At 39.7% G+C, this 24,927-nt stretch overlaps 1 protein-coding gene across 13 annotated transcripts in view; it reads left to right on the forward strand.

The window, feature by feature from the left end:
* Positions 1-24,927, forward strand: part of mtss1 (MTSS I-BAR domain containing 1) — a 164,603-nt gene that overhangs the window by 136,031 nt on the left and 3,645 nt on the right. For 2 of the 13 annotated variants that reach the window (XM_062980030.1, XM_062980041.1), the window contains 9 exons: positions 1,861-1,872; positions 7,281-7,438; positions 10,233-10,340; positions 11,397-11,494; positions 15,435-15,645; positions 18,052-18,174; positions 19,701-19,901; positions 22,694-22,858; positions 23,958-24,120. In XM_062980030.1, coding sequence (XP_062836100.1) covers positions 1,861-1,872; positions 7,281-7,438; positions 10,233-10,340; positions 11,397-11,494; positions 15,435-15,645; positions 18,052-18,174; positions 19,701-19,901; positions 22,694-22,858; positions 23,958-24,120 — 1,239 coding nt within the window. The remainder of the gene's footprint in view (positions 1-1,860; positions 1,873-7,280; positions 7,439-10,232; positions 10,341-11,396; positions 11,495-15,434; positions 15,646-18,051; positions 18,175-19,700; positions 19,902-22,693; positions 22,859-23,957; positions 24,121-24,927) is intronic. The other 11 variants (XM_062980034.1, XM_062980031.1, XM_062980035.1 and 8 more) reach the window with 11 other exon arrangements.

Here is a 24,927-nt window from a genome sequence, read left to right on the forward strand (position 1 = left end):
GCAGTGATTCACTTTGAAAAATAACAAGAGAAAACAAGTCCCAGTTCACTTCGATAATTAGCTGTCTTTGGGCCATTGAATAAGATTTTCTTTTGTAGTTGTCTTTTATTTTTGGACAGGAAATCTCCAGATAGTTATACCTTAAAGGAGTTGGAAGTGTTTTTCATATGTTACAAACATGACTTTCATCCAACAGATGTTTAGGTTTCAGATGCCAGAACTCTTTGTTATGGAAAATTTTATTTTGGAAGACAGCCATGTCCATTTTTTAAAAGAGCAAGGAAGTCAGTGAATAAGAGTTTTGTTGTGGGATTGGGGTGGTCCCTGTTGTGTATATAATTAAAATTAGTTATTGGCCTCTTCAGGAGGGTTAATTTGCCATGTTGGAAATGTTCTACATCATCTACTTGATGTATCTACAGAATGTAATGTTGCCTCTTTGTACTGCAGGAGTGTGAATTACTTGCTGCTTCAGACTTAAAAGCAATTAAATCTATTATGTGCTAATAGCTTGTTACTACCATACTGCTTTTGAGTTGTATTTTTTCAAAAACTGTCATAAAATTTCAAAAATAAGCAATCTCTCAAGTCAACTTGGTTTCTACTCCTAGAGAATTGTAAGATTGACACCAGTCATATATAATTTAGTGGTAATAATAATAACTACTTTTAAATCCCTCTTTTAACACACTTATTAGCTGTATCTCAGAGAGGATGATATTTTCACTGAAGAGCCTGACAGAGTTTGTGGGACAGGGAGTATCTGTCTGTTTCCATTCTTGCAAACTTGTGGTCCATGGACTACCAGTGGTCCCCAAGAACTAACATATGGTCCACAGCCTCACCATTACTACACTGTTACAACGAGAGCGATTGATCTCCCAAAACTCTCATGCTAGGGATGTCGGGAGGGGAGAGGCTTGACTACCCACGAAAGGCACAACAACAAGCCTCCTGACTGCTGTTTCTCTTCCTCCTCCCTCCACTTGAGCAGAGCCATTCCATGCAGCGCCTGGAAGCGGGGGTACCTTGGTATTATTGTTTTTAGGCCTGTACCTGGGGTTATTTGGGGTGCTGATTCAGAAAATTGCATTGGATAGACCACATCAGCTCTAGATTATAAAATATAGTTTTCTGTGGGCAACAGATGGCGACTATGTTCTGTATCAGAAACTAGAGCTGATGTGGTCTATCCAATGCAATTTCCTGAATCAGGACCCCAAATAACCAAACTGAATCTAAAGTTGACCAAAAACTGATTTGTAACCCTTTTGGTGATGGTGTTGGAGAGTGGTCCCTGATCAAAGTGGTCAAAAAAAGGTTGGGAACCACTGATTTAGCAGAATAATGGGAAAACTTTGGCTCACTAGGCTATCCCATCTGGAAGAAAAGGCCAGTTTGCAGGAATGGAGAAAGGCAGATACTCCCAGTCCCCCAGACTATGGCTTGAAAAGTCAAGACATCTATCTCCATTTAATAAATACCATAGATTTAATATTTTTCCTAGCTTCCTGTCTAATTCATCAAGTTATGTTGCTTTGGCATGTAAACATTTGAATCGCCAGCTGACAAGACTTCGTGAAGAAATTAAGCTCTAGAGATTATTAAGTTTAAGATAGTTTCGAATACAAAATACTCTGTTGGGAGGAGAGGGGTTTAAAAATTATTTCAAAGGTTGAAATATTAAAGGGAAAAAGAAGATGGACTATGAATTGAATCATTTTGCTTCTCTTCAAGCTAATAATGATAAAGAATGCACACTAGGAGTGCTGGATCACTGGTTTTGACTTCCTTTTATTTTCCTTTTCTGTGTCAATTTTTGTATCCTGCTATTTCTCATCATGCTCACCTTCTCGACAGCTGAGGCGCTGGGTAAGTCTAAGCTGCACTGCATCTGGTGGCTGGTCGGTGTAATCCTTGCTGTGGTCTTCATGGTCGTCAAACTGCCTAGACTTTAATTTTGAGCTTTTTGGCAAGGGCATCTTTTGGCCTTCAGACCCAAGGGCATGTGTTAAGGTCCATGCCTTCCTTATTCAAATATTACATGAAAGCAGTAGGGTACCACCAGCTAGTTTCAGGTAGGAAAAGAGAGAGACGGCACTACAGGTGGGTTGGTTCCTCCAAAGAAGCCAAAGCCCTAACTTTGCAAGACAAGAAGAGAAGTTTATGACTTGAGATGTTGGAAGTCTCTCACTCACTATGTTTTCATACGTCAAAGTTATCTTTATAGCAAGGCACTGGGATCAACATTTTGAAGTTCTAATCTTCATTCAGCACTTTTTAAAAAGGTTTTAGATAACAATCACTGGCCAACAAACATTTTGGTGCCTCAAATGTTAGTCCTGTGTCTATTGACCTGCGGATTCAAAAAATTTGCTAGCCCTATCGGCTGTAATTTTCGAGATACAGAATGTATGCTCACCTGTAAAAAAAACAAAAACATGATAACCATACCTAGAACTGATGTGGTCTATCCAATGCAATTTTCTGAATCAACACCCCAAAGAGCCCCGGGAACAAGCCTAAAAAGCAAGACACCAAGACTATTGTTTTGGTTGGGTATTGTTTTGTCCCTGGTTGGGTATTTTTCCAGTCATAATCTAAGGCTACTTGGATATCCCAGTTTGCCATCATTGGGTTTTTTAAGGACATACCCAATGAAAAGTAATTGTGTAACTCTTGTTTGTTAAAACTACAACCCAGTTTTTGTAAGAAAGTTGGCTATAAAAGAATTTGTGCAGTACACCTCCTTTTACTCTTTTTGCAACTAGGTTACGTGACTGTCACCTCCTATTGGAATGAAGGCAATAACAGGAGCTTTGAAAATCTCTTCTGAAATTTCTCAACAGAATGTTTTTAAAGATAATTTTAAACCAACATCTTTTTAAAGTCTAGAGCCTAACACCGTTAGTGTTTGTAAACCCTTGACCCCAAAAATCCTTCTTTCTCCTTTAAAACAATCAGTGCATGTTATTACCTGATTAATCACCAATATGTGAGCTCTTTATACTGGAAATCAACCAAACTAATACATTCTTACTAGTCTCCACTATTGGTTTGCAATCGCATCTTGATTTTGAGGTGGTTTACTTTGAGTTGGGCTGCTTGGAGTAGAAAAGGCCCATCATACGTCTAAAGATGTTGTGAACTTCATGAAGTACATCAGGGAAACCCTATGAAATAGTTATGGCTCTTAGCATTGTCATTAGTGTCTTGTGATCAGCATTGTCAGTAGCCACAAAACGATCACAAAGGAGTTGTTAGTTCTCTCCAAAATGATGTTAGCATAATACTATTGAAATGAGGAAACTTTGAAAGCTATGTCCATAATTATGAAATGTATCTTTTTGCCAAGTTCTTCCTCCTGGACAGTAGTAGAGCTTCTCTGTCCTTTCATAACCATATAAATAACAGAAAAGGATAATTCTAAAAAAAAACCCAGTCCCTGGAAGAAATATGCAGAGAGCATCCTTTTTTATCACAAAGAGCACTTGTCTCATTGATCATTTCACAGAGTAATGCTTGGGTCAATAGTTTGTCCTCCCTCAAGCATTATGTATGGAAGTCTGTCAGAAGAGGCTTCAATCTTATGTTTCTCCTGAGTGCATGCCACCTATGTCTTCAGGGGTTATCCTGCACTTGTGCAGTGTATCTTTCTAGAGCAGGCATGGGCAAATTTTGGCCCTGCAGGTGTTTTGGACTTCAACTCCCACAATTCTGGCTGTTACGAATTGTGGGAGTTGGAGTCTAAAACACCTTGGCATTCTGGGTCACTTTCCTATTAAGTAGATGATGAATATGTTTAATGTTTGTAAATGAAAAAGCCATTTGACAGGAAGAGAGAGGAAAGGAGTGGTACATGTATGTGATATCTGCTTTATTTGACCCTTAACATGGAACTTGTCTTTCCCCCTACAATAGCCATACATTCAGTTGACCTTTTAGTACTTGTTTTGAGATGTGGTCTGCTTAGTACTGTTTTCATTTTGATAAGCCAGCTTTTATATTTTGGTTCTCCTCACCCGTACATAGTAGGGTAATAAAAAAGAAGTCAAGGTCTGTACTCCAAGGGGATGTGGTACAGAGCCAGAGAGCTCTAAGATGTAGCTTGTGGTGTAATCCTGATATTGAATATGATACAGACACTGGTGTCTTCTTGGCATTTCTTCTAAGTAATGGATACTGAATTGGATCACTTGAGCCTTATGCTTCAGTGAGCTGCTAATGTTGCGTTCATATGGCATCGCTCAGAAAAAATATGTAATTCGGATATAATGTCTTAAGGTAAAAGCTTCTGTCATGCATATTTGCACTTGAATAGCCAGGTTGCTCATGGCATTGATCAGAATTGGAGCTTTTAATTTCACCTTGAAGTTCCAATAATGGTCACTGAGCATCTCTTGTGTGGACATCATGAGTAACCTTCAGTAGATTAGACTTGAGTTAGAGATTGCTAGTTTTAGCATATACAAAGCAGTAAACAGAATTGGTTTAATCTTTGGACATCATAACCTAGGACAATCTTTCACTGCGATGTTGAAAATGAATACTTGTTTGGAGATGGTTGTATTATGTATGAGTTATATATCATTAAAAAGCATGCTGAATAGTACGCTTGAACTTCATAGGCCTAAGCAAGATTGGAACATGCCATCTGTACCCCAGAGATGAAAAAAACTGAGAAAGAACAAATATGGCAGATCTTGGCTCTTGGCAACTGTCTGAATGTGATAGATTACGACCCTGGCAAATGCACTAAATGTGGTCCTTACTAATTCCTTTAACATAGCAGGAGTGGTAGGGTCTCTAAATGAATGAAAAGTCAGTCGTGTGGAGTCAAGTTGGCTGAAGCAAGCCACAAGAATGGAGTGCATTCTGATTATGAGCCATATGTGGGTATATAGATAGGCTGAGAAATACCAACTGTGCCTGTTAACACTTCATCAGTTGGCTTTACTGCTTGTACATTATTTTATTAAAGAGGTTTATATGCAGATTTTACTGGCTGTGAGCACCAGCCACTCCTTAAATCAAAGCGTACTTTTGTGTCCGTAAACTCTGTCACCAGACTCTCTTGCATGCTCTTTTCCTACACCACATTTACAGTAGTGTATCACCAGGTTCAAATGTTCTCCTCGGGAATTAAAAGCTACATCATAATATGGCAGTGGTCCCATTATGAGTTTGGCAGGAGACAAGAGCTGTACACACATTTGAATGGAAATATCTTTGATTATTTGTAATTTACTTACTTAGGTGATCCTTCGTTGTCTGAGTATGATGGCCTTCAAAGTGTAGTGTCTTGGTGGTGGATACATAGGTGACAGTGGAGCCCTGTTCTTGACCCGCATGTTCTTCCACAAGAGGACATCAGTTTCCTGGTGGAAGGCGGTCCTGATTAGGGTTGGCTTGATGCGCCTTCCTCTTGGCACGTTTTCCCCTTTTGCCCTCTGGTATCTCTTGTTAAATTTAAATATTTCTCCCTAAGACTTTGAAGAGCCATTGTCAGTTGGATAGACAATATTGTGGAAGATGGAGAAAACTTAATATTTTAGAAGGCTGTGTTGTTGTTGTTCCAAGCATTTATTAAACACTTATTATTTATATTCCTTTAATCAAGCTAAAGATTTGTTTGAGGTGGTTTACTAGTAACATCACAGAGAAGTCTTAAATTCACACACATAACGCACAAACCTGTTTCTAAGCAAATCTGAGGCCTTTTAAGGGAAGGTGTTTTTGAGGGAAAACACAAGGTCATCTAGTCAGGTGGTGACCCTTGGTTGGCTAGCTAACTATTCTCATTGCCCTAGTAAGTTAAAAATGCACCTTGGATCAACATGGATGGTCTTGGTTGGAAGTTTCAGAGGAACATGCATAGTGGACATGCAAGCCATGCTTATAGGACCATAAAAAGGCTGCTGGTTCAAACAAAACCCCTGGTCTAGTCCAGCATCCTGTTTTTATCCTGCCCTAGTTTGTGCTTTCCATAACCATTTGATTGGCTGGTGTGAGAAATGACGTTCTCCCATTGTGTTCCAGAAACTGATATACCCAAATCGGCTGGTTTTGATCCTATAGCATATATATAAGAACCAGTGTAGTATAATGATTTGAGTTGTTAGACCAAGACAATTGCCTGCAAGCGACATATCTCATTGAATATTTGGGAAAATTGTCTTCCCCAACATAGTACTTTCTAGCTGTGTGTCAGTTACCCAATCTAACTGCTGACTGATCCTACAAATCTAAAAGAAGCCCAGATTGAGTAAAGCTGTCCTAAAGCATCTGAAGTGCATAACCCCATTTGCAATTAACATTGGGGATGTTGTGGTTTGCGTGTTGGAGTAGAAATCTGGGAGAGTTGGGTTCCTCATTGGTCTGGAAGCCCATTAAGTTGCCTTGAGGAAATCATACTGTCTCAGTCTCGGAACAAGGCAATTGCAAACCTCCTTTCCACAAGACTTGCTGAAAAAATCCTGAGCGATATATTGAAAATTACTGTGAAGACACAATTCATAAGCTACATCTCTTCTCTTCTATGCACCCATCCCCATCCCTTGCAAACTTGTTCACTCACTCCTCAAATGTGATTGTTTAAGAGAGAGTGGCAGCAAACTTTCTTAATGCCTTTGAAACTCCCTAAAATGCCCTTTAGAATGACATTTAGAATTAACTAAAATACCTCTCTTGTTATACCAAAACATCCTGTATTGTTTCCATTCATTACTTATTACCTTTGAAATACGACTCCTTTAAATTATGGTTACGCAGAAGAGAAATTGTGGCATTGTTTCTTATAGGCTTATGTGTGTTCCTTTGGATCTGTATTCTCACTGTTCTCCAATCAAAGACACACAGCTTGAATTCCTCCCATCTTGATGTACACGTTTCAGCACAAACAATCATTGATTCACTACCTTAAAAATAAAATTCCAAACCCTTTCTCCTTCACTTCTCCTTACCTGTGTAGCCTTTTGAATTGACTGTTTTTTTGAAATGTAAGAATGAATGTCTTGTTTGGAGTTGCCTTTGAATTCTTCCAAATTAAATCGAAAGGGGAAGCCAATTCAAGGGGTGGCGGCGTATTTGAAATTCGACTGGTCGCAGTAGGGGGCAACTTAGCTGTGTCTGCATGAAAAACATAAGACATGGTGGGATTTTGTGGATTGGCACCTTTATGAGTTTGAATTGTGTGGAAGAAACAATCCAGGTATTCATACACCTTCTTGAGGGTCGATTGAGCCTAAAACCACTATTATATTTCTGTCATTGTAAAATAGGTAGAGGAGACATCCAGCCCCAACTGGACAGTGCGTTACAGGATGTGAATGATAAATACCTTCTCCTTGAAGAAACAGAGAAGCAGGCCGTTAGAAAAGCCCTGATTGAAGAACGTGGCCGATTCTGCTCATTCATCTCCATGCTACGGCCTGTGATTGTGAGTTTTGTTTTCAACGTTTCCCCCATTCGCTTCGATGTAAATGAGTTTGAAAGCAAAAAATGTCTTCCCAGTTTTATGTATTTCAGTGCCGTTCTTTCGTGCTGTATTTACTCATTTATTTATATGCAATTATGTTGTCACAGAGTAAACATACAAAAGGATTGAGACAAAATAGTGTGCAATATCAAGCAGAAGGCTGCGAAATATTTGAAAAAGCTTTTCTGGAGCAGAGCTTTCATCCAATGCATTAAAAATTCATCCATTATGCTTGATTCATTAAAAATTTCAAGAGCAATTTTTACATTTGTTTGTTTAATTGTTAAACACCAATGTTCTGATTAGTCTGAGTAATGACTTAACATTTCCGGTTACTTTAATTTGTAACTGGACATTTTAAGTAAGTTTAAACAGTATTTAATTTAATGATTCAACAAATTAATTTTGCATTTTCCTCCAGTGAATAAATTTCCTTGGATGTTCACATATTATAGCTAGCAGTTAATGATCCCAAGCTTTGTTGCAAGCATAAAGGCTGCTTGTGGTTTTGAATAATGACTGGGTTTACAATAATAGTCTTCAAGACTTTTGAAAATGATTTAGACCCAAGTCTACCGGAAAGGAATTTTGCAGGATCATATGTAATAATAATAATAATAATAATAATAATAATAATAATAATAATAATAATAATAATAATAATAATAATAATAATTTATTCTTATACCCTGCCACCTGGGACTTGGGGCGGCTTACACATGGCACAAAGGTGCCTAAGAACAGAGCATAAAATAAAACAATATGAAATGCAATTCAATAGAACAATAAGCATATAAAACAACAATTTAAAACTCAATTAAAAATAGTGTTCATCTAGCAGAAAGCAACTGTAAACATGACCAGGCTGTAAACAATGGGTAATATTTATATATCTTTGGATAGCATAGGGAAGGGTTAACATCCCTATGGTGTTTGTTTTGCTGTCTGTGCCTCTGTTCAGAAGATTTCACACTTTCTGACCCTGTGATGATTGGATTTTGAAAAATTTGGCTTGTTGGGGAAACGAGGATTGGTGATAAAGCTTCAGTGAAGACACCTTTTCCCTATGATGATAATAACTCTTTCAGGAGTGAATTTCCCTTCCTAAGGGTAGATTTTTCTCACCTCCTGTGTCTCACTCCCGTTCTTAACTATGAGTTGTTTGTAAGTTGGATATTTGTAACTCGCGGGCTGCCTATAGAAATACAATTGTATGAGAAAGATGTGATGAACATGAAGCAATGAACATGATCCTATCAAACGTGGCATCACAGAGTAGAAAAGCAGAAGAAAGCTTTAGGATCAGGACAAAAGCAAGGTGTTTCTTCTTTCCTGGAAGGTGATAAAGCATAGTGAGAATCCTGTGGTACAGTGGTTCTCAACCTGTGGGTCCCCCGGGTATTTTGACCTACAACTCCCAGAAATCCTAGCTAGTTGACCAGCTGCTAGGATTTCTGGGAGTTGAAGGCCAAAACATCTGGGGATCCACAAGTTGAGAACCATTGCTGTAATGGCTTACTCTGGGAATATGCTGTGTTGGTTATAATGGGATCTGTTCTTGAGTACTGTAAAATTGAGATATATGTTATGATTTTCTGGGTGTGTTATAGGGGAAACTACCCAAACAGAGCATCCACAATATACAAAAGCAGGATACTTATGGTTGAGCATTCAGCTCACAGAAAGCAGAGCGTGAAGTGTCATGTGGCTGTAAAGAATTTAGAGCTTAGGAAGCAAAATGCAGAGTCCAATCTTAAAGATTACAAAAAGTTTATTTACAAAAATAATAATTGCATTTCTTAATAGTAAATAACTGGGTCCTAGCTACTCTATAACTCCATCTCTTCTAGGGTTCAAAAGAGAAGGAAAAATTACCAAACACTACATTTCTCCTGACACACAAGCAGAGAGAGATCTCAATACTCACAAAGAAGCAAAAGTAGAACGTCAAAGAAAAATGGCAGGCAACTGCAAAGTATCAATTCTACATAAACAATCCGAATGAGAGCAGAAATAGAGAGAAGAAATAGATACATTCCAACTGTCATTCAGGAGACCGGGCCGGGGGGGGGGGGGGGGGGAGGATTTCCCTCAGCCTATTATAAAGCTAACTAACTCTTCCTCATTGAGGACTGCAGATTTTTCTCACGGTCCCATCTCACCTAGGCTACTGAAATCTTTAGGATTTTCATCTTGGAAAAGAACCTCAGAAATTCTTCCCACTATTATAGTGGTTGTCATGATGATGATGATGATGATGATGATGATGATGATGATGATGATGATGGTGGTGGTGGTGGTGGTGGTGGTGGTGGTGGTGGTGGTGAAAGAATCTAGATTTCACATTGACCTTGTCATCCTGGTCTTTTTTGTACTTCAAAGTCCTATGCACCTAACTTAGAGTGAAGCTACACTGTAGAATTCATACAGTTTGACACTACGTTAACTGCCATGATCCAATGCTGTGGAAGCCTGGGAATTTTTGTTGGGTGAGGCACCCACACCCTTTGGCAGAAAACTTTGTAAAACCAGCAAATTCCATGATTGCATGGCTTTGAGAGCCACGGCAGTTTAAAGTGGTGTTAAACTGCATTGATTGTATAGTGTAGTAGATGCACCCTCAGTTTAACCATCCCAAGTCTAATAAAAGAACAGAGATTGAAAGTTTAAAAGGTGATAGGCAAAAAGTTCTTATACACTTAACAACAGTGTGGCCAAAGTTAATTCTTTGGATTTAAAAAACAAAACCTTCCAGGAAGAAGAAATATCAATGCTGGGAGAAATAACTCATCTGCAGACCATATCAGAAGACCTGAAAAGCCTCACCATGGACCCACACAAGCTGCCACCATCAAGTGAACAGGTGAGTGTGACTGAGAAGAAGTGTGATACTTTTATGTACTCTGGACTACTAAGCTCCAAAGTAGCAGAAGTCCATTTTTTAAAGCTTAGGGTACAATCCATTTCAAGTACTCTTACTTATGTAGCTCCCCTCCATCTGTTACGGGGACCTGCAGAAGAATATCTCAGTAGCTTGTGCCTTGGTCTTAGTATAAGTCAAGTGTCGAAACCATTGGATTGTCCTAGATATTGTTTGAGTGCAACCCACGTCCTCTCTAGTCAGCATAGTGAGGAGTCCTGGGGAACAAAGTCCAACAGATGGGCATTACAGTAGGATATGTCTGTGTCCTGTAAAGCTCCACTGGTTTCCATAGTTTTCATAAATGGCATGTTGGTGTTCGCTTTTATTATGTCTGTCCATGAAATGGAAAAAAATCAGAAACATGTGATAAGTAGGGCCTCCAGTAAAATGTTTCAGTTTAGAGTGTGTGCCTCCCAGGCTTCTTTGAAAACACTCCCATGTAAACGATACACATTGGTCAGCCTTCTGCAACTCCAGAATGAGTTCGGTCCTCATTGGAAAAATATTTAGAAGAACAGAGTTGTTATAATAAGGTGGTTTTCCCCCCCTAAATATTTGATACTTCGCAAGATGCCCTTAAACCTTCTCTTGTCCTCAATGGTGCTTTAATAAGATTCCATACTTGGAGAATTTGCCATTACTATATAAGATATAGAGAGAAAAAATGCTGGCCTGCTTTGCATTCTCAATTGATAACATTCATAAGTGCTCTAATTCCAGACCAAAGGTAATGGGAGACACAATGTGAAAAGATGAGAATTTTTGGACTATGGCTGGGTAGGGGATTTTGAGTTCTAGTCCAGAAGATCAGCTCTTTGTTTTAGTGGTTAATGTCATGAAGACTTTGCCCTTCAATTGTAAGACTAGAAATAAGATGAGATGCTGTTCTGGTATGCTCATTGGATTTCTTGATGAGATTGAGAGACTAGTTTCTGGTTCACCATTGACCAAAATGACGGATGTTAACAACTTGTGTGGCGATCTTTGCTTCTGCAGGTAATTCTAGATTTGAAAGGTTCTGATTATGGCTGGTCCTATCAGACTCCTCCGTCTTCTCCAAGTACCACCATGTCCAGGAAATCCAGTGTCTGCAGGTAAGCAAGAAAGCCTCATTGTCTTGGAGGTCTCCGTATTTAAGTTTAGGCATTCTAAAGACATGTTTGTAATCTTTATTTTTGGAATTTATTATACTGTGATCCTACTGTGCCTTTGAGAAATCTAGGGCAACTTATGTGAAGTTTTTCAATAGCCGTGGAGGCCAGGATTGTGCAAAGTACAGCCCGTGAAAGATTTGAAAATCTTTCCCCAAATGCCACTAATGGGGGAGCATTTTCTCCATGTTTAAGGGTGGGTGGGCCCAGGAAGTGGCCCTGAAACGGCCCAGCCTCCACTTCAGACATGGAGAAAATGTCCTCCATGCCCCATAGAGCAGTGGTTCTCAACCTGTGGGTCCCCAGGTGTTTTGGCCTACAACTCCCAGAAATCCCAGCTAGTTTACCAGCTGTTAGGATTTCTGGGAATTGAAGGTCAAAACACCTGGGAACCCACAGGTTGAGAACCACTGCCATAGAGTGTATTTTAGAGGCAACAAGTTGTTTGGGGTTTGTTTTGGTTTTTTCCCCCTAAAAGTGTGTGTATATTAGTCTGGCCCCTTAAGCCTCCCACTGTTGCCCACTTCCGATAATGGCATTCATTTTGACTTCATCTACTTAGCTTTGGCAACATTGCAACCACTGCTCGTCTCTCATACATTTTGGGCCATTGAGCTTCAAGATAAGGAGTTTTGAGTTCAATGCAGAGCTTGGAAAATTTATTTTTTCAAGTGACCTCTCCTAGGGTCTCCATCCAACAATAACTGGGTGGGAGATTCCAAAAGTTTCAATGTAGAAGCTTTTCTCAGTTCTAGTCCTGAGTTTTCATAAACTAAAAAACTAATTGACTGTACTCTTTGCCTTTGGTACTGTATATATAATGAAATATAATTGTTACGGGTTGTGATGAATAACCAGCTATCTAAAAGTGGTTGGAAAAGGTGATGTCAATTTGCAATTGAACTAATTCTCTTTCCGATTACCAATTAGATGCAGGGACTCTCTTCCTTTCAAATACTTTGTAAAGGCAAATCTGTAATTATTTTAATCAATGTGATAGTTGCAATATATTTTATTTTCTCTCTATATTAAGCTACCTAAATGCATATCTCTCTCTTTAAACATGTTGGAATAAAACTTCTTTACTGTAACATGCAATAGCTCTTAACTGTTCAGCACTGTTTTAATTCAGATTTAATTTTGTATGTGTTGGGAGCACTGAAGTCCCTTTTCTACCTCTCCCATGAAACTGTTTTCTCTCGGCTAAAACAGTTTGGCGGCATGCTCCCCCCCATCCTCCCAGGCACAAATACTGCCCAATTCTCTCCTTTTCTCCAACAAAAGGAAGACAGTTCTGCTGTTACGTTCTCCTCTTGCATTTCTTCCTAGCCCCCAATGCTCCTACCTTATATGTTCTTTTTTCTTTGCCTTCCAAATCACATTGGATTGGAGAGCGGAAGTTCCCTGTGGCATGGTAGACCACAATCTCCTTGCATTCCCCCCACCCTGCCCTCCGTAAAGCTATAGCTGTCTGTGCATGCATATGTATAGTATCTATAGACAGGAGATCTATAGATCCATATATACTGACAGCCACAAGTGCAGGCTTTTTTCTTTAAAAAAATGCAATATCCTGAAAAGTAAAGGTAAAATGGCCAGCTGTATAGTCCTGGTAGCAGCCTGCTGGCAAAACCTTAATGAGATCAGGTCGCCTGTGGTGCGTTTAAATGATAAATAAAAGTGTAGCGTTCTCCCCTTGGTTTCAGATCAGATATCCCACTAGTGACATTTTCTCTTTAAAAGAAATCCACAGGGGACAACATGGATATTAGCTTCTTCGGTTGTGCCCTTTGTTTTCTAATGAGAGTTTGGCAGAATTACTTATCTGAAACAGCTGCCAGAATGGACATGGCCAGGTTGGCTTCACGATACTGGGAGGTGTTGTCCAAAATCAAATCTATGTTCAGTTGATAGTATTATCAAAACCATGGCAGATTACTGGAGTGTGAAATAGGACAGTCCACTCTTAATTACCAACACCCACATCTCTTCTCTTATTGAAGCTTGTGAGTGCGTGTAGAATGAATGTGAAATGAATGCAGTTTGACACCACTTATTCGCCATTGCTCAATGTTATGGAACCATAGGAGTTGTTGTTTTACAAGGTAGTTGATTCGTCTTCTCTGCCAAAGAGTGCTAGTGCCTCATCAAACTACAAACCCCATGATTACATAGCATTAAGCTATGGCAGTTAAAGTGGTGCCAAACTGCTTTAATTCTACACTGTAGATGCACCCCGTGTGCCTTTTTGGTGCTCATATCAAATTGCTTTTCAGGCAGTGTAGAGAGCTTCAAAAGAGAGAAAAACAAGTCACCCTGTGCCAAGGCACTAGTGAAATTTTGATTTATTATTATTATTATTATTATTATTATTATTATACATGTTATTTATATCCTGTCTTTCTTCCCCAAGAAAAGGCTGGCTTGCAAATTTAAAAGATACAGTAGAGTCTCACTTATCCAACATAAACGGGCCAGTAGAACGTTGGATAATGTTGGATAATAAGGAGAGATTAAGGAGAAGCCTATTAAACATCAAATTAGGTTATGATTTTACAAATTAAGCACCAAAACATCATGTTATACAACAAATTTGACAGAAAAAGTAGGTCAATACGCTGTATTGCTATGTAGTAATTACTGTATTTACGAATTTAGCACCAAAATATCACAATGTTTTGAAATCATTGACTACAAAAATGCATTGGATAATCCAGAACATTGGATAAGTGAGTGTTGGATAAGTGAGACTCTACTGTAATAATAATAATCAACTTTACCCCGCCACCATCTCCTCAAATGGATTCGGGGCGGTTCACAAGAGCTCTCAATAGAGCAACGTTATACAATACAACAAATACAAAAGCATAAATTAATAACAATAAAATTGACCCAATTACTTGGAACAACAATAAATTTAAAAGAACTATAAAAACCAGCAAGCTAAAAAGGAATGGTTGAATACTATATCAATCCCCATAAAGTGCATGTGTTCAAATTGCCAATCCTCAAATGTAGTGAATTGGCCTCAGTCACTAAACATGGTCAAAAGCTTGTTTAAGGAGGACCTCCAGACTGTGGACCTGTGTCCTCAGGGGGAGTGTAATACCATCGAGCACAGGTTGCCACCCTATACCCCAATCGGCCCCACGACTGACCATGCGGGCCTCTGTCTTATATAATAATAATAATAATAATAATAATAATAATAATAATAATTTTATTTTTATACCCCGCCCCATCTCCCCGAGGGGACTCGGGGCGGCTTACATGGGGCCAAGGCAACAAGCAATATAAAACTCAGCAATAAAAACAAATCATAAACAAATAAAATCACATATACCAGTAAACAATAAGCACACTTTGATAAAAACCTGGGTTAGCAGGATTAAGCTTATAAAATAATATAGCCCTTTTGTTAAAAGACTGTCTGAATGTTTTAAAACATGCTTCACCTGCCAATGAGAAGACAGCAAAGAGTGGGCCATTCCAGACTCCATAAGGAGAGATTTTCAAAGTCGCGTGTTTCCACCAGCTATCACTGGGAAGGCACTGGTATTAAGAGAAGGGCTTTCCCTGTGGATTTCAGAGTCCATACTTGCCAGTCGTATGACCCTCTGCCAGTCCAAATCAGTATAGAGTTATAGCCCCACTCCCTTGTGACGATTTGCCATTTTCCATCTGGTTACTGAGGATACTGCAGTCCTTTCCAACTCCCCCCAGTTACTTCTGCCAGTGGAGCTGTTTTTTATGATTTGGGTTGCATGCCTTTTGCAGGAGAACCATGGAATGTTAATTGTCCTGTGCTGGTCTCTCCCCGATCCCCTCCCTTTTTTTGTTTCTTCCCTTTGCCCCCATCTCTTTCCCCTCTTGTGCCTCACAGCAGTCTGAACAGTGTTAACAGTAGTGACTCCCGGTCAAGCGGCTCGCACTCTCACTCACCCAGTTCACACTATCGCTACCGCAGCTCCAATCTGCCTCAGCAGGCGCCCATGAGGCTCTCCAGCGTGTCCTCGCACGACTCCGGATTCATGTCCCAGGATGCGTTTCAGTCCAAGTCGCCATCACCCATGCCGCCAGAAGCGCCAAGCCAGGTAAGACAAGGGATAGCCTCGCGAGCCTGAGATGGCATCTGCTTTTCTGCAAAGGTCCCTGAAGAATATTGCATTTGTGTAATGTTCTGGCGTCTCCAAGAGGCTTGCACTAATCTCATTTTAATGGCTTCTGCCCTAGGATATTTGGCTTGTCTATTTTACTATTCTGTTTTACGGCAGTGAATTCTATTTGAGCCTGGCTTATGGTTGGCCAATGGCATTCAAGAAGTAAAGCCAGCATTATTTCTTGATGCAACAGCCCGCAAAAACTAAAAAGTAGGGCTCATTCGTGGCTAACATCGAACTAGTTCCTTTTTCTTTTACAAAGTGAACTGAGTCATTTTTTTCCCTGTAATATTTTGAAAAGTGTTATTCAGGAAATACTTCGATTGTTTATATCCTGCCTTTTTGCCACCGAGAGATCGAAGGTGGCTTACAAAATATGAGATAACATTTAACTAAAATATATGTTACAGATGTTAGAAGAAGAAAAAATGAAAGAATAATACTACAGGGTGCCCTAAAATTACATAGGAAAATGGAAAATTGAGGTTAAATGTATTTTATTTACAAAATATTCTTTACAAAATTTTGCAAAATGTTTACAAAATATTCTCCCTAGTTTGTATATTTGTATAATCTAAATACAACTATTATAATATGCAAGTTGTATATTATAATATAAAATATATTATGAGTTCGTTATTTTTTCCTATGTATGGAGAGTTTTGGGATATCCCGTGTTAGCAACATCGTCAAAAAGAGTTTAAAATTAATTTAAATCACAGTTAAAAGTAGTAAGATAAAAATGTTTGAAGCTCAGAAAAGTAACTCTCTAAAACTCTTTCCAAAAGCAATACTATGCATGTGGATCTCTACTCACTAGTGTAAAGAATGAGTATTGTTGGAATGTTGATTGTCTGGAACTAACTTCAGCTTTGTTGTAGAGGTTTTTCTGATTTTTTTGTCTGTAAAATACTCCTCATAATAATTTCAGCTTGGAAGCAAAAAGAACAAGCATAACTTTTGTGTGTAGGATATTTTAGTTTTGCTTGACTGTCTTACAACTCACAGGCATCACCAAGTAACACTGTTGGAACCATTCCTTCAATGTTGTTTATTGTATAATACATGTCTTGTGTTTGTAACTGATGGGTGCTTGTCTTGAAAATTTTGCTTTGAAGAGCGATATGAGGGCAGAAAATGTCATATTACCATCTTGGAAAGTGGAGAGAGATGTGTTGGGTGGCAATGCTTTGTATGTATTTCAAGTGCCTTGTTTGTGCGAATTCTGTTCTCTGTTGCTGAGGGACTTGATAAGTCAGTGAACAGATGATACTTCTCTACTCATGGGTTAGAAAAGTGAGATTCTTTGAATGAGATATATCAGAAATGATCCCATATCGTGGAGAATCCAAAAACGTAAACCTGAAAGGGAGAGATGAATCTTGCCCATTTAGCATGAAAAACTTAGTCCAAATTATGACTGAGATCTGGTCTGAAGCCGGCAGAGCACGTAGTGCTAGCATACTGACACAGTGGTTTGAGTGCCAGAGAGGGAAGTTGATGATTGGTAGCCCACCAATGGCATGAGTAACATTCCCTAGTGTAGTAACTGTTTGGAGTCCAGGATTAATCTACACCCAGGTGCCCTTAAGCAGCTCTTATGCAGCCAAGCAATTCTGTTGCAAAACCCTGGGCTATACTTGTGGGGACAGTTCTAATGTCAAAATTGCAATTACTGATTCCCCCCCTTTAAAAAATCTGCATGTAATAGCTACCAGGAGTCTGGCATTTTGCTTCCGGTTCTTCCTTGACAAATCCACATGGACTTTCAGTTCCAGCATCAAACTTCATCTCATGTAATCCCTACATCACATTTGCTTCAACAATCTCAAATTTCCATCAAGACCATCACTGTGGCCTCCAGATATCCATGGCAAAGGCATCTCATACCTTACCTGTTTTCTAGACTGCTGGGTAACTCCAGCATATATGTCTGTCTGACATTCTGCTTTTATGACAGTTTTTGGAGTACTGGCTTCAGCAGTTAATTGCTCCCTTTGTTGAAACTGAAAGTTCATCAAGGATATGGCTTGCAATCCCATGGACTTCTGAACCTCTGGCGTTTAGATCCCGTAGCTTTTGTCTCTGTTGCACCGTTACTGACCAGCCTTGAAAGCTTTCAGCTATGCTTAATGATTTACGAGTTTTTCTTAAGCCGTCCTAATACTCTACTTCTCTCCTCCTTGTCCTGTGTTGTCTGTGTTTGTCCCTCTGTGCTGTGTTGGGTTTTGTTTTGATGGCTTCCTGTTTTGTTTCTCTTTCTCTTCTTCCTTTTTTCTTCCTGTCTTTGTGGTGCCACTTCTGTTTTCGTCTTTGTGGCTCTTTTCTTAACAATCCCAGCAGAATTCGTCCAGCTCGGCCTCCTCCGAAGCCTCTGAAACGTGCCAGTCAGTGAGCGAGTGCAGTTCCCCCACCTCTGTCAGCTCAGGCTCCACCATGGGCGCTTGGGCCTCCACAGAGAAGGTGACAAAGGCTTCCATCCCATGCAGACACATCCCCTGGTCTCCCCCAACTCTGAAATAAGAGAGCAAGCAGAGGACGAGAGCTGACAGATCAGAATGGAAACACTTCCTCACTCCCTTTAAGGAACTCAGTCGGTCGGGTCTCAATGTTGAGTCCTCCAGGCATTTTGGACCTCAGCCCCCAGAAGCCCATTGTGGGAGATGAAGTCCAGCATGCTTGGAGGACCATTTCCAAAAATGATTGTATGTAGGAATAAAGGAATGATTGAAAAACGTTTAAAATTTACCACTTTGGCAGTGAGTCTCTTCACTAGAGCAGAGTTGATGTTGCACAATTGCCAGGAACATCGGCACTTTGGATGCGATCACTGATTTTGTGAATGACCTGAAGACAGCCTTTCATGCCCAAGACGTGGGTATTTCAAAGTGTAGCGTGTAGTGGTTATAACATAATTTGAAGCATATTATATTACTGTATTTCATCAATTCTAAGATACTGTCAATACAAAGGTGCACACAAATTTCATTACCACCAACAGAAAAAAGTTATATTTAAATATATTAAAAAGCACATGTGATACTAAGATGCACCCTGTTTTCAAGACACTTATATGGGGAAAAGTATGTCTTAGAATCAATGAAATATGGTCCACTATTGTATTTCTGAAGCACATGCAGTGACAGCAGAAATAACAGTTATCCCACTACAGAAATACTCTGCTAAATGTCAGTATTTGAGTTTGCCCTTGCTGGCTTTCCTACAGGCAAAGCTAAAACTTGGCAATGATGTATCATCAGATGTCTAATCAACTTGCTGTGTCAAATTTTCTTGGCTGTTTTGCCAAATTTCCTTTTAAAATCCCAAGTGTGGATAAATCTCTCAAAGATCTTAGAGCATTAAAGCTTTGAATCAATGCTGAGCTCAGCCAAGAGCAAGTGACTAGTTGGATCCATTCTCATCTGGCAAAGCCACCGACTTCCCCCTTCATCCCCTACCATTATGTTACTCCTGGAACGGATCATTTTCTGAGGCTGAGCTGCTGCTGCTCTCACTTGGATGGAATGTGCAGTTACTAACCCAAAAGGCACGTTAACAACTTTGGAAAGACTGCATTTCCTTGCATCCTTGAATTGAATTGAAGCTTCCAACTGATGCTTGGGTTGATGAGAGGAAGCTACTAGTCCTTGGAGCACTATTTCCATTTGCTGTCTTTCTCAAGCATACTTCCACAGGCAAGGATTTCCTCTCTGGCCCAGTGGTGTAGAGCTGTTCAGCCTGAGAATGATTTTCTTCCTCCCCCCCCCCCTTTTTTTTGAGCATGTGTGATGTATTCTCAGCAATATTACCAAAGCATGAAGTGCGGTGTTCACTTGCAAAAATGACCAAATTATCACATGGGGCATCTCACCCCCTTCTTTCTCTCCAGCAATGCATGCCTGGTTCACCTCATAGTTTCCCCCCATGTTTTGTTCTATATTTACATTAATTTCTCTCCTTTCCTTCCCTTTTTTTCTTTTTGTTTCCAGTTGTCTAATGGGTATTATCACTGTAGTTTGTCCAGTGGCCCACCCTTAGCCTCAGTTGGTGCAGGTCCTCCCCCTCATGTCCCGTCTGTTTCTCACGCATGGACCCGGGCTGCCTCCTCCTCCACCCTCCTTCCAGACTACGCTCATTATTACACCATTGGGCCAGGCATGTTACCATCATCTAAGATCCCTAGCTGGAAGGTTTGTGTTTCTTTTGTTTTCTGTCACGCTCTTTCCTTTTCATTCCCCCCCCCCTCCCAACCCACTCTATGCCGAAACATTGCTTCTTTGAAATCTCACAAATTCTTGGTTGATTTCCTCTCCCTGATCCCTTTGGCTCTCAATGCCGTTCTGAATTCTGGACCTGATAGGATTCTTGCTGCTCACTTCCCACATAAATCATTGCATTGGAGAGCTAGGGGTTATTTGAACAAACAGGACCAGGGCTTTATATTGCCAATGCAGTGCACTGAGATTGGGTGTTGAATCTTAATTTCACTGAATCTTGATTTCACAGCAGGAGACTCGCAGAGCAACCTTTTGATGTGGTCCAAATGAGAGCATCCATATGTCAAAGCTGTCTTACCAATTTTTCCCAGGGATGATCTCATTTTAAAAGCCTTGCATTTTCTTTTCTGAATATTTGTAAATGGCTTCATCCCTGGAAAAGATTGGCAGGCAACATACTGCTTTTCTTATTTCTCCCCCACACACAAAATCGTGTCCAGAATGTCTCTCTGCCAGAACCAAACAGAACAAAAAGAGCTGGCCTTTTATAGTGTAAATCATTATTGATTATAGTTCCATCTTATGAATTTATAGTTTGAGAAATTACTTACGGTTATTTGCTGGAACTTTAGTGTCCTCCTTTGGACTATAGCCCTAGAACTATCTAGCAGGGAATTCCAAGTATCTCACCAAACTACAAATCCTAGGATTTATTAGGTCGGAGCCAGACCAGTTGAAATGGTATCAGACATAATGTAAAGTTGATAGACATTGGGTATTTGAGCAATAGATTAACTACTAAGAAGCAAGGTAGTCAATGGGAAGATGAGGAGGAGGAGAAATCTACTAGAAGTGACTTTGCCTGGGATCTGAATTTTCTGAGCGCCATATATCATCATATTTTTAGGCTTTGAATAAACTGGGAACTTGAGTTTCTGAAAGTACCAGAAACTTGCATTCTATATTGGTTGTGGAGGATACACACACTGTAGGAACAGTGACCAAAACCAAATTAGCCCACACACTTTCGTTAAAATATTGATTAACACCAAGATGTGGCCTTCAGACATGAGTTGTTATGCTTGGATAGTGCCCTTCTGCAGCAAATATAGCAAGCAAACGGCACCATGAGCGCTCATTGAAACACCTTAGATTGGACTCATTTATGGTATGTTTTAAGTTTGGGGGTGGGGATGTTGAGAATTCTCATCCAGGGGTTCTAGAGCCATATAATTTCCCCAACCCTAGTATTCCAAAGGATGAAATCATGGCAGTTAAAATGGGATCATAGTGCCATGGTTGTGTAGTGTCAAAAGTTCACCTTCTGTCCTTTCTTCTTTAGTGTCACAAAATCCCCCTTAGTCTGGTTTATTGACCAGTTTGAAACAAGAGTTTTTCTCAACAAACCAAAGCCAAAAAAAGAATAGAAGTTTATGCAACACCCTCCAGGGAGACTGATGGTAAACATCAGAGCCAGGCAAGAGAGATTCATAGCAGAGGTCCGCTTGAGGTTACACTTCTCCACAACCCACATTTTATAGGAGTTAAGAATTCTTCTTTGCCCATTTGAGTCTGAAAATATAGACCTGTTTCAGACCTCTCTCTCCCCAACCTGACAGCCTTGAAATGTATTAGATTATCACTCCCATCAGTCTCTAGCCACCATGGCCATTGGCTATACTGCATGTGTACCTTCAGTCTCTTGTCAACTTATGGTGACTCAATGAATTTCATAGGTTTTCGTTAACCAAGGGATACTCTGTGGTTGTTTTGCCACTTCCGTCCTCTGAAATATAGCCTACAGCACCTGGTATTAATTGGAAGTTCCTCATCCAAATGCTAACCATGGTTGAGACTGCTTAGCTTTCAAAATCAGATGGGATATTGGGTATTTAAGCTTGGCTATGGAGCCTCTGGTGGCGCAGTGAGTTGAACCACTGAGCTGCTGAACTTGCTGTTCGAAAGGTTGGTGGTTCAAATCTGGGGAGCAGGGTGAGCTCCCGCTGTTAGCCGTAGCTTCTGCCAACCTATCAGTATGAAAACATGCAAATGTGAGTAGATCAATAGATACTGCTCTGGCAGGAAGGTTAAAGGCACTCCATGCAGTCATGCCAGTCACATGACCTTGGAGGTGTCTATGGACAACGCCAGCTCTTCGGTTTAGAAATGGAGATGAGCACCAACCTCCAGAGTCGGATACGACTAGACTTAATATCAGGGGAAAACCTTTATCTTTACCTTAAGCTTGGCTATGTTGACTGGGGTTAATAAAAGTGGTAGCTCAGGCCCTCCAAGCTCCCAAAATACTCTTTTTTCTGGCCAAAACAAAAGGTTGATTATATCTTCTGGAAATATAATGAATAGATTTCAAAATTTTCAAAACCAGATAGACTGTATCCTTTTGTGATTTTCTTCTTTTTATTTTTTTTCCATTTCTGTAGCCCGTGAAGGGTCTTGTGACAGAAGGCTTGCTCTCAGAGCCAGCAAACTCGGCCACTGTGCTGGGTCAAGGCTTTGGGAAGCTGGGATAGTTACACCAGAATGGACATTAAAATATGGCATCTGAGAGACTTGGAAACAATATATACCACACTGCACTTTGAGAGAAAAGCTAGACATGGTCTCAGGGAGAGATGAAATCGTTGCCATTAAATATTGTTGTTGTTTTTTTCATTTAAAAGAAGAGGGGGAAAGCCCATCATGTATATTTTCAGTTGTAATACACAGTATGCATAAGCGTAAGGCTAATAGAATTTTTTCCATAGGATTGGGCTAAGCCAGGTCCTTATGACCAGCCCATGGTAAACACTTTGCAACGCCGCAAGGAAAAACGAGAAGGGGATTCTGCTGGGGGAGCACAGAGTGGGCCGCCTCTGTCTGCAGAAGAAGCCCAAAGACCCCGGAGCATGACTGTGTCAACCGCCCCAAGGGTGAGACTCTTGTTCTTGGTTGTGTCATGATTGAACATAAATTGGTTCAGCTAACATCAGCAGTGTCAGCTATCATTTGAATCCCACAGAGTTCTACTGCTTATTGACTTATTCTGTTAGAACTTCTCTTCTTTGGGGAACGTTTTTGAGAAAACTTAAGGCTGTCACCCTTAACTTTGTATTTCTAAGTGGGAACAGTAATCTGAAAATGAAATCCATTGAAACCCATCCTAGACAATACCACTTGTCAGGAGTAACCAGATGGGATTAAAGCAGTGGTTCCCAACCTTTTATTGACCAGGGACCACTCTCCAACATTACTACCAAAAGGGTTACAAATCAGTTTTTAGACAACTTTAGATTTGGTTTGGTTATTTGGGGTCCTGAATCAGAAAATTGCGTTGGATAGACCACATCAGCTCTAGTTTCTGATATAGAATGCCATCCAGTATTCTGCTCGCCCACAGAAAACCATATTTAATCATCTAGAGTTGATGTAGTTTATCTGATGCAATTTTCTAAATCAGCACCCCCAAATAACCCCAGGAACAGACCTAAAAACAAAGATACCAAGAAAAAAATGTTGGTTGGGCTATGTTATCTGTAGTACTAACAGTGAGGCCGTGAACCATATTTTAGTTCTTGCAGACCACTAGTGGTCTACAGACTACAGGTTGGGAACGACTCAATTAAAGGGACTTAGATATTTGGTTGCCTATGTTTGTTAATTTGATTGGTTGCTGAAAACTTTCTATATTATTTTGCGTCCATTTATATTTCAAGGCAGTGTCCAATCTGGATTGTTTGTGTAGTCTTTCTATTAGTTATTGTGGACTAAGATCTCAAGGAATCTTAGTGGAGACTAACCAACGAAATGCAAATGGAAATTTGCTAATTTGAAATTGGCTCCAGATTTAAATTGAAGTAAGACTAAAGTTAGGCATCACTATTGGTTTCAATGCATCTGCCCAAGTCTGGATCCAATCTGTTGAGTGAGATCATATTTTTTAAAAGAGCCATTTCAGTAATAGATCAAACTGTTAGGATTGTTCAACAATCTTGCTATTAATCTAATGAGAGGCCTCCATTGTGTTACTAGCAAGGAGAGGAGATGGAGGCGTGTGAAGAGCTGGCTCTCGCTTTAACCCGTGGGCTGCAGCTCGACACCCAGAGGAGCAGCCGTGATTCCTTGCAGTGCTCCAGTGGCTACAGCACCCAGACAACCACACCTTGCTGTTCAGAGGACACCATTCCCTCACAAGGTAAAGAATGGATGAGTTCACGTGTCCGTCTTTACTGTATTGCTTCTTGAGTATGATCAAACCAGTTGCTGCACCTCTCCAAATCTTCTGTTTGTTTTACAAACTTCCTAAAATTCCAAAATTGTTTAAATAAACAAAGAAAAAGATGAATGGAGAGATGTTTAATCCATAGGGAACAAAGAGCTTAAAGTGAGTATATCATGACCATTAAGAGTAAAGAAACCTTGAAAAGATACAGAATCATTGGTAGGGCATTTGAAAGGACATTTTTAGTTTTTGTAATTTGCTTTATGCATTGTCCTGACTCTCAGGTAGCACTGAAAGTAGTGTCTTGAATTCAGAAAAATAACCATTAAAATGACAAGACAGCATGCTGCCTTTATTGCTGATTAATACTATTTTAAGGCTTTGTATCCAATTCATTATGGCTTCCAAAAGGTCAGTTGACAAGCAAGATAGTTAACAACCTACAGGAATACCCATTGAAATCTCTATTTCTTTTAACTATTTGTCAGATGTAATAATAATAATAATAATAATAATAATAATAATAATAATAATAACAACTTTATTTATATCCCGCCACCATCTCCCCGTGGGGACTCGGGGCGGCTCACAATGTTACAAAAGTAACAGCCCAAATACATTAACAATATACACAGTTTAAAACACAAGAAGATGTTAAACAGAAGTTAAAACAAAGGTTTATACAAAAGTAATAATATCAAACAATAGGGATGTTTTTTAGTTATGACAGAGAGAAGAATAAATAGAAACGAGAAATAAACTTGAAAACTATTTCTTATA

This window comes from Anolis carolinensis, chromosome 4 (assembly GCF_035594765.1).
Source record: "Anolis carolinensis isolate JA03-04 chromosome 4, rAnoCar3.1.pri, whole genome shotgun sequence".
Taxonomy (NCBI): Eukaryota; Metazoa; Chordata; class Lepidosauria; order Squamata; family Dactyloidae; genus Anolis; species Anolis carolinensis.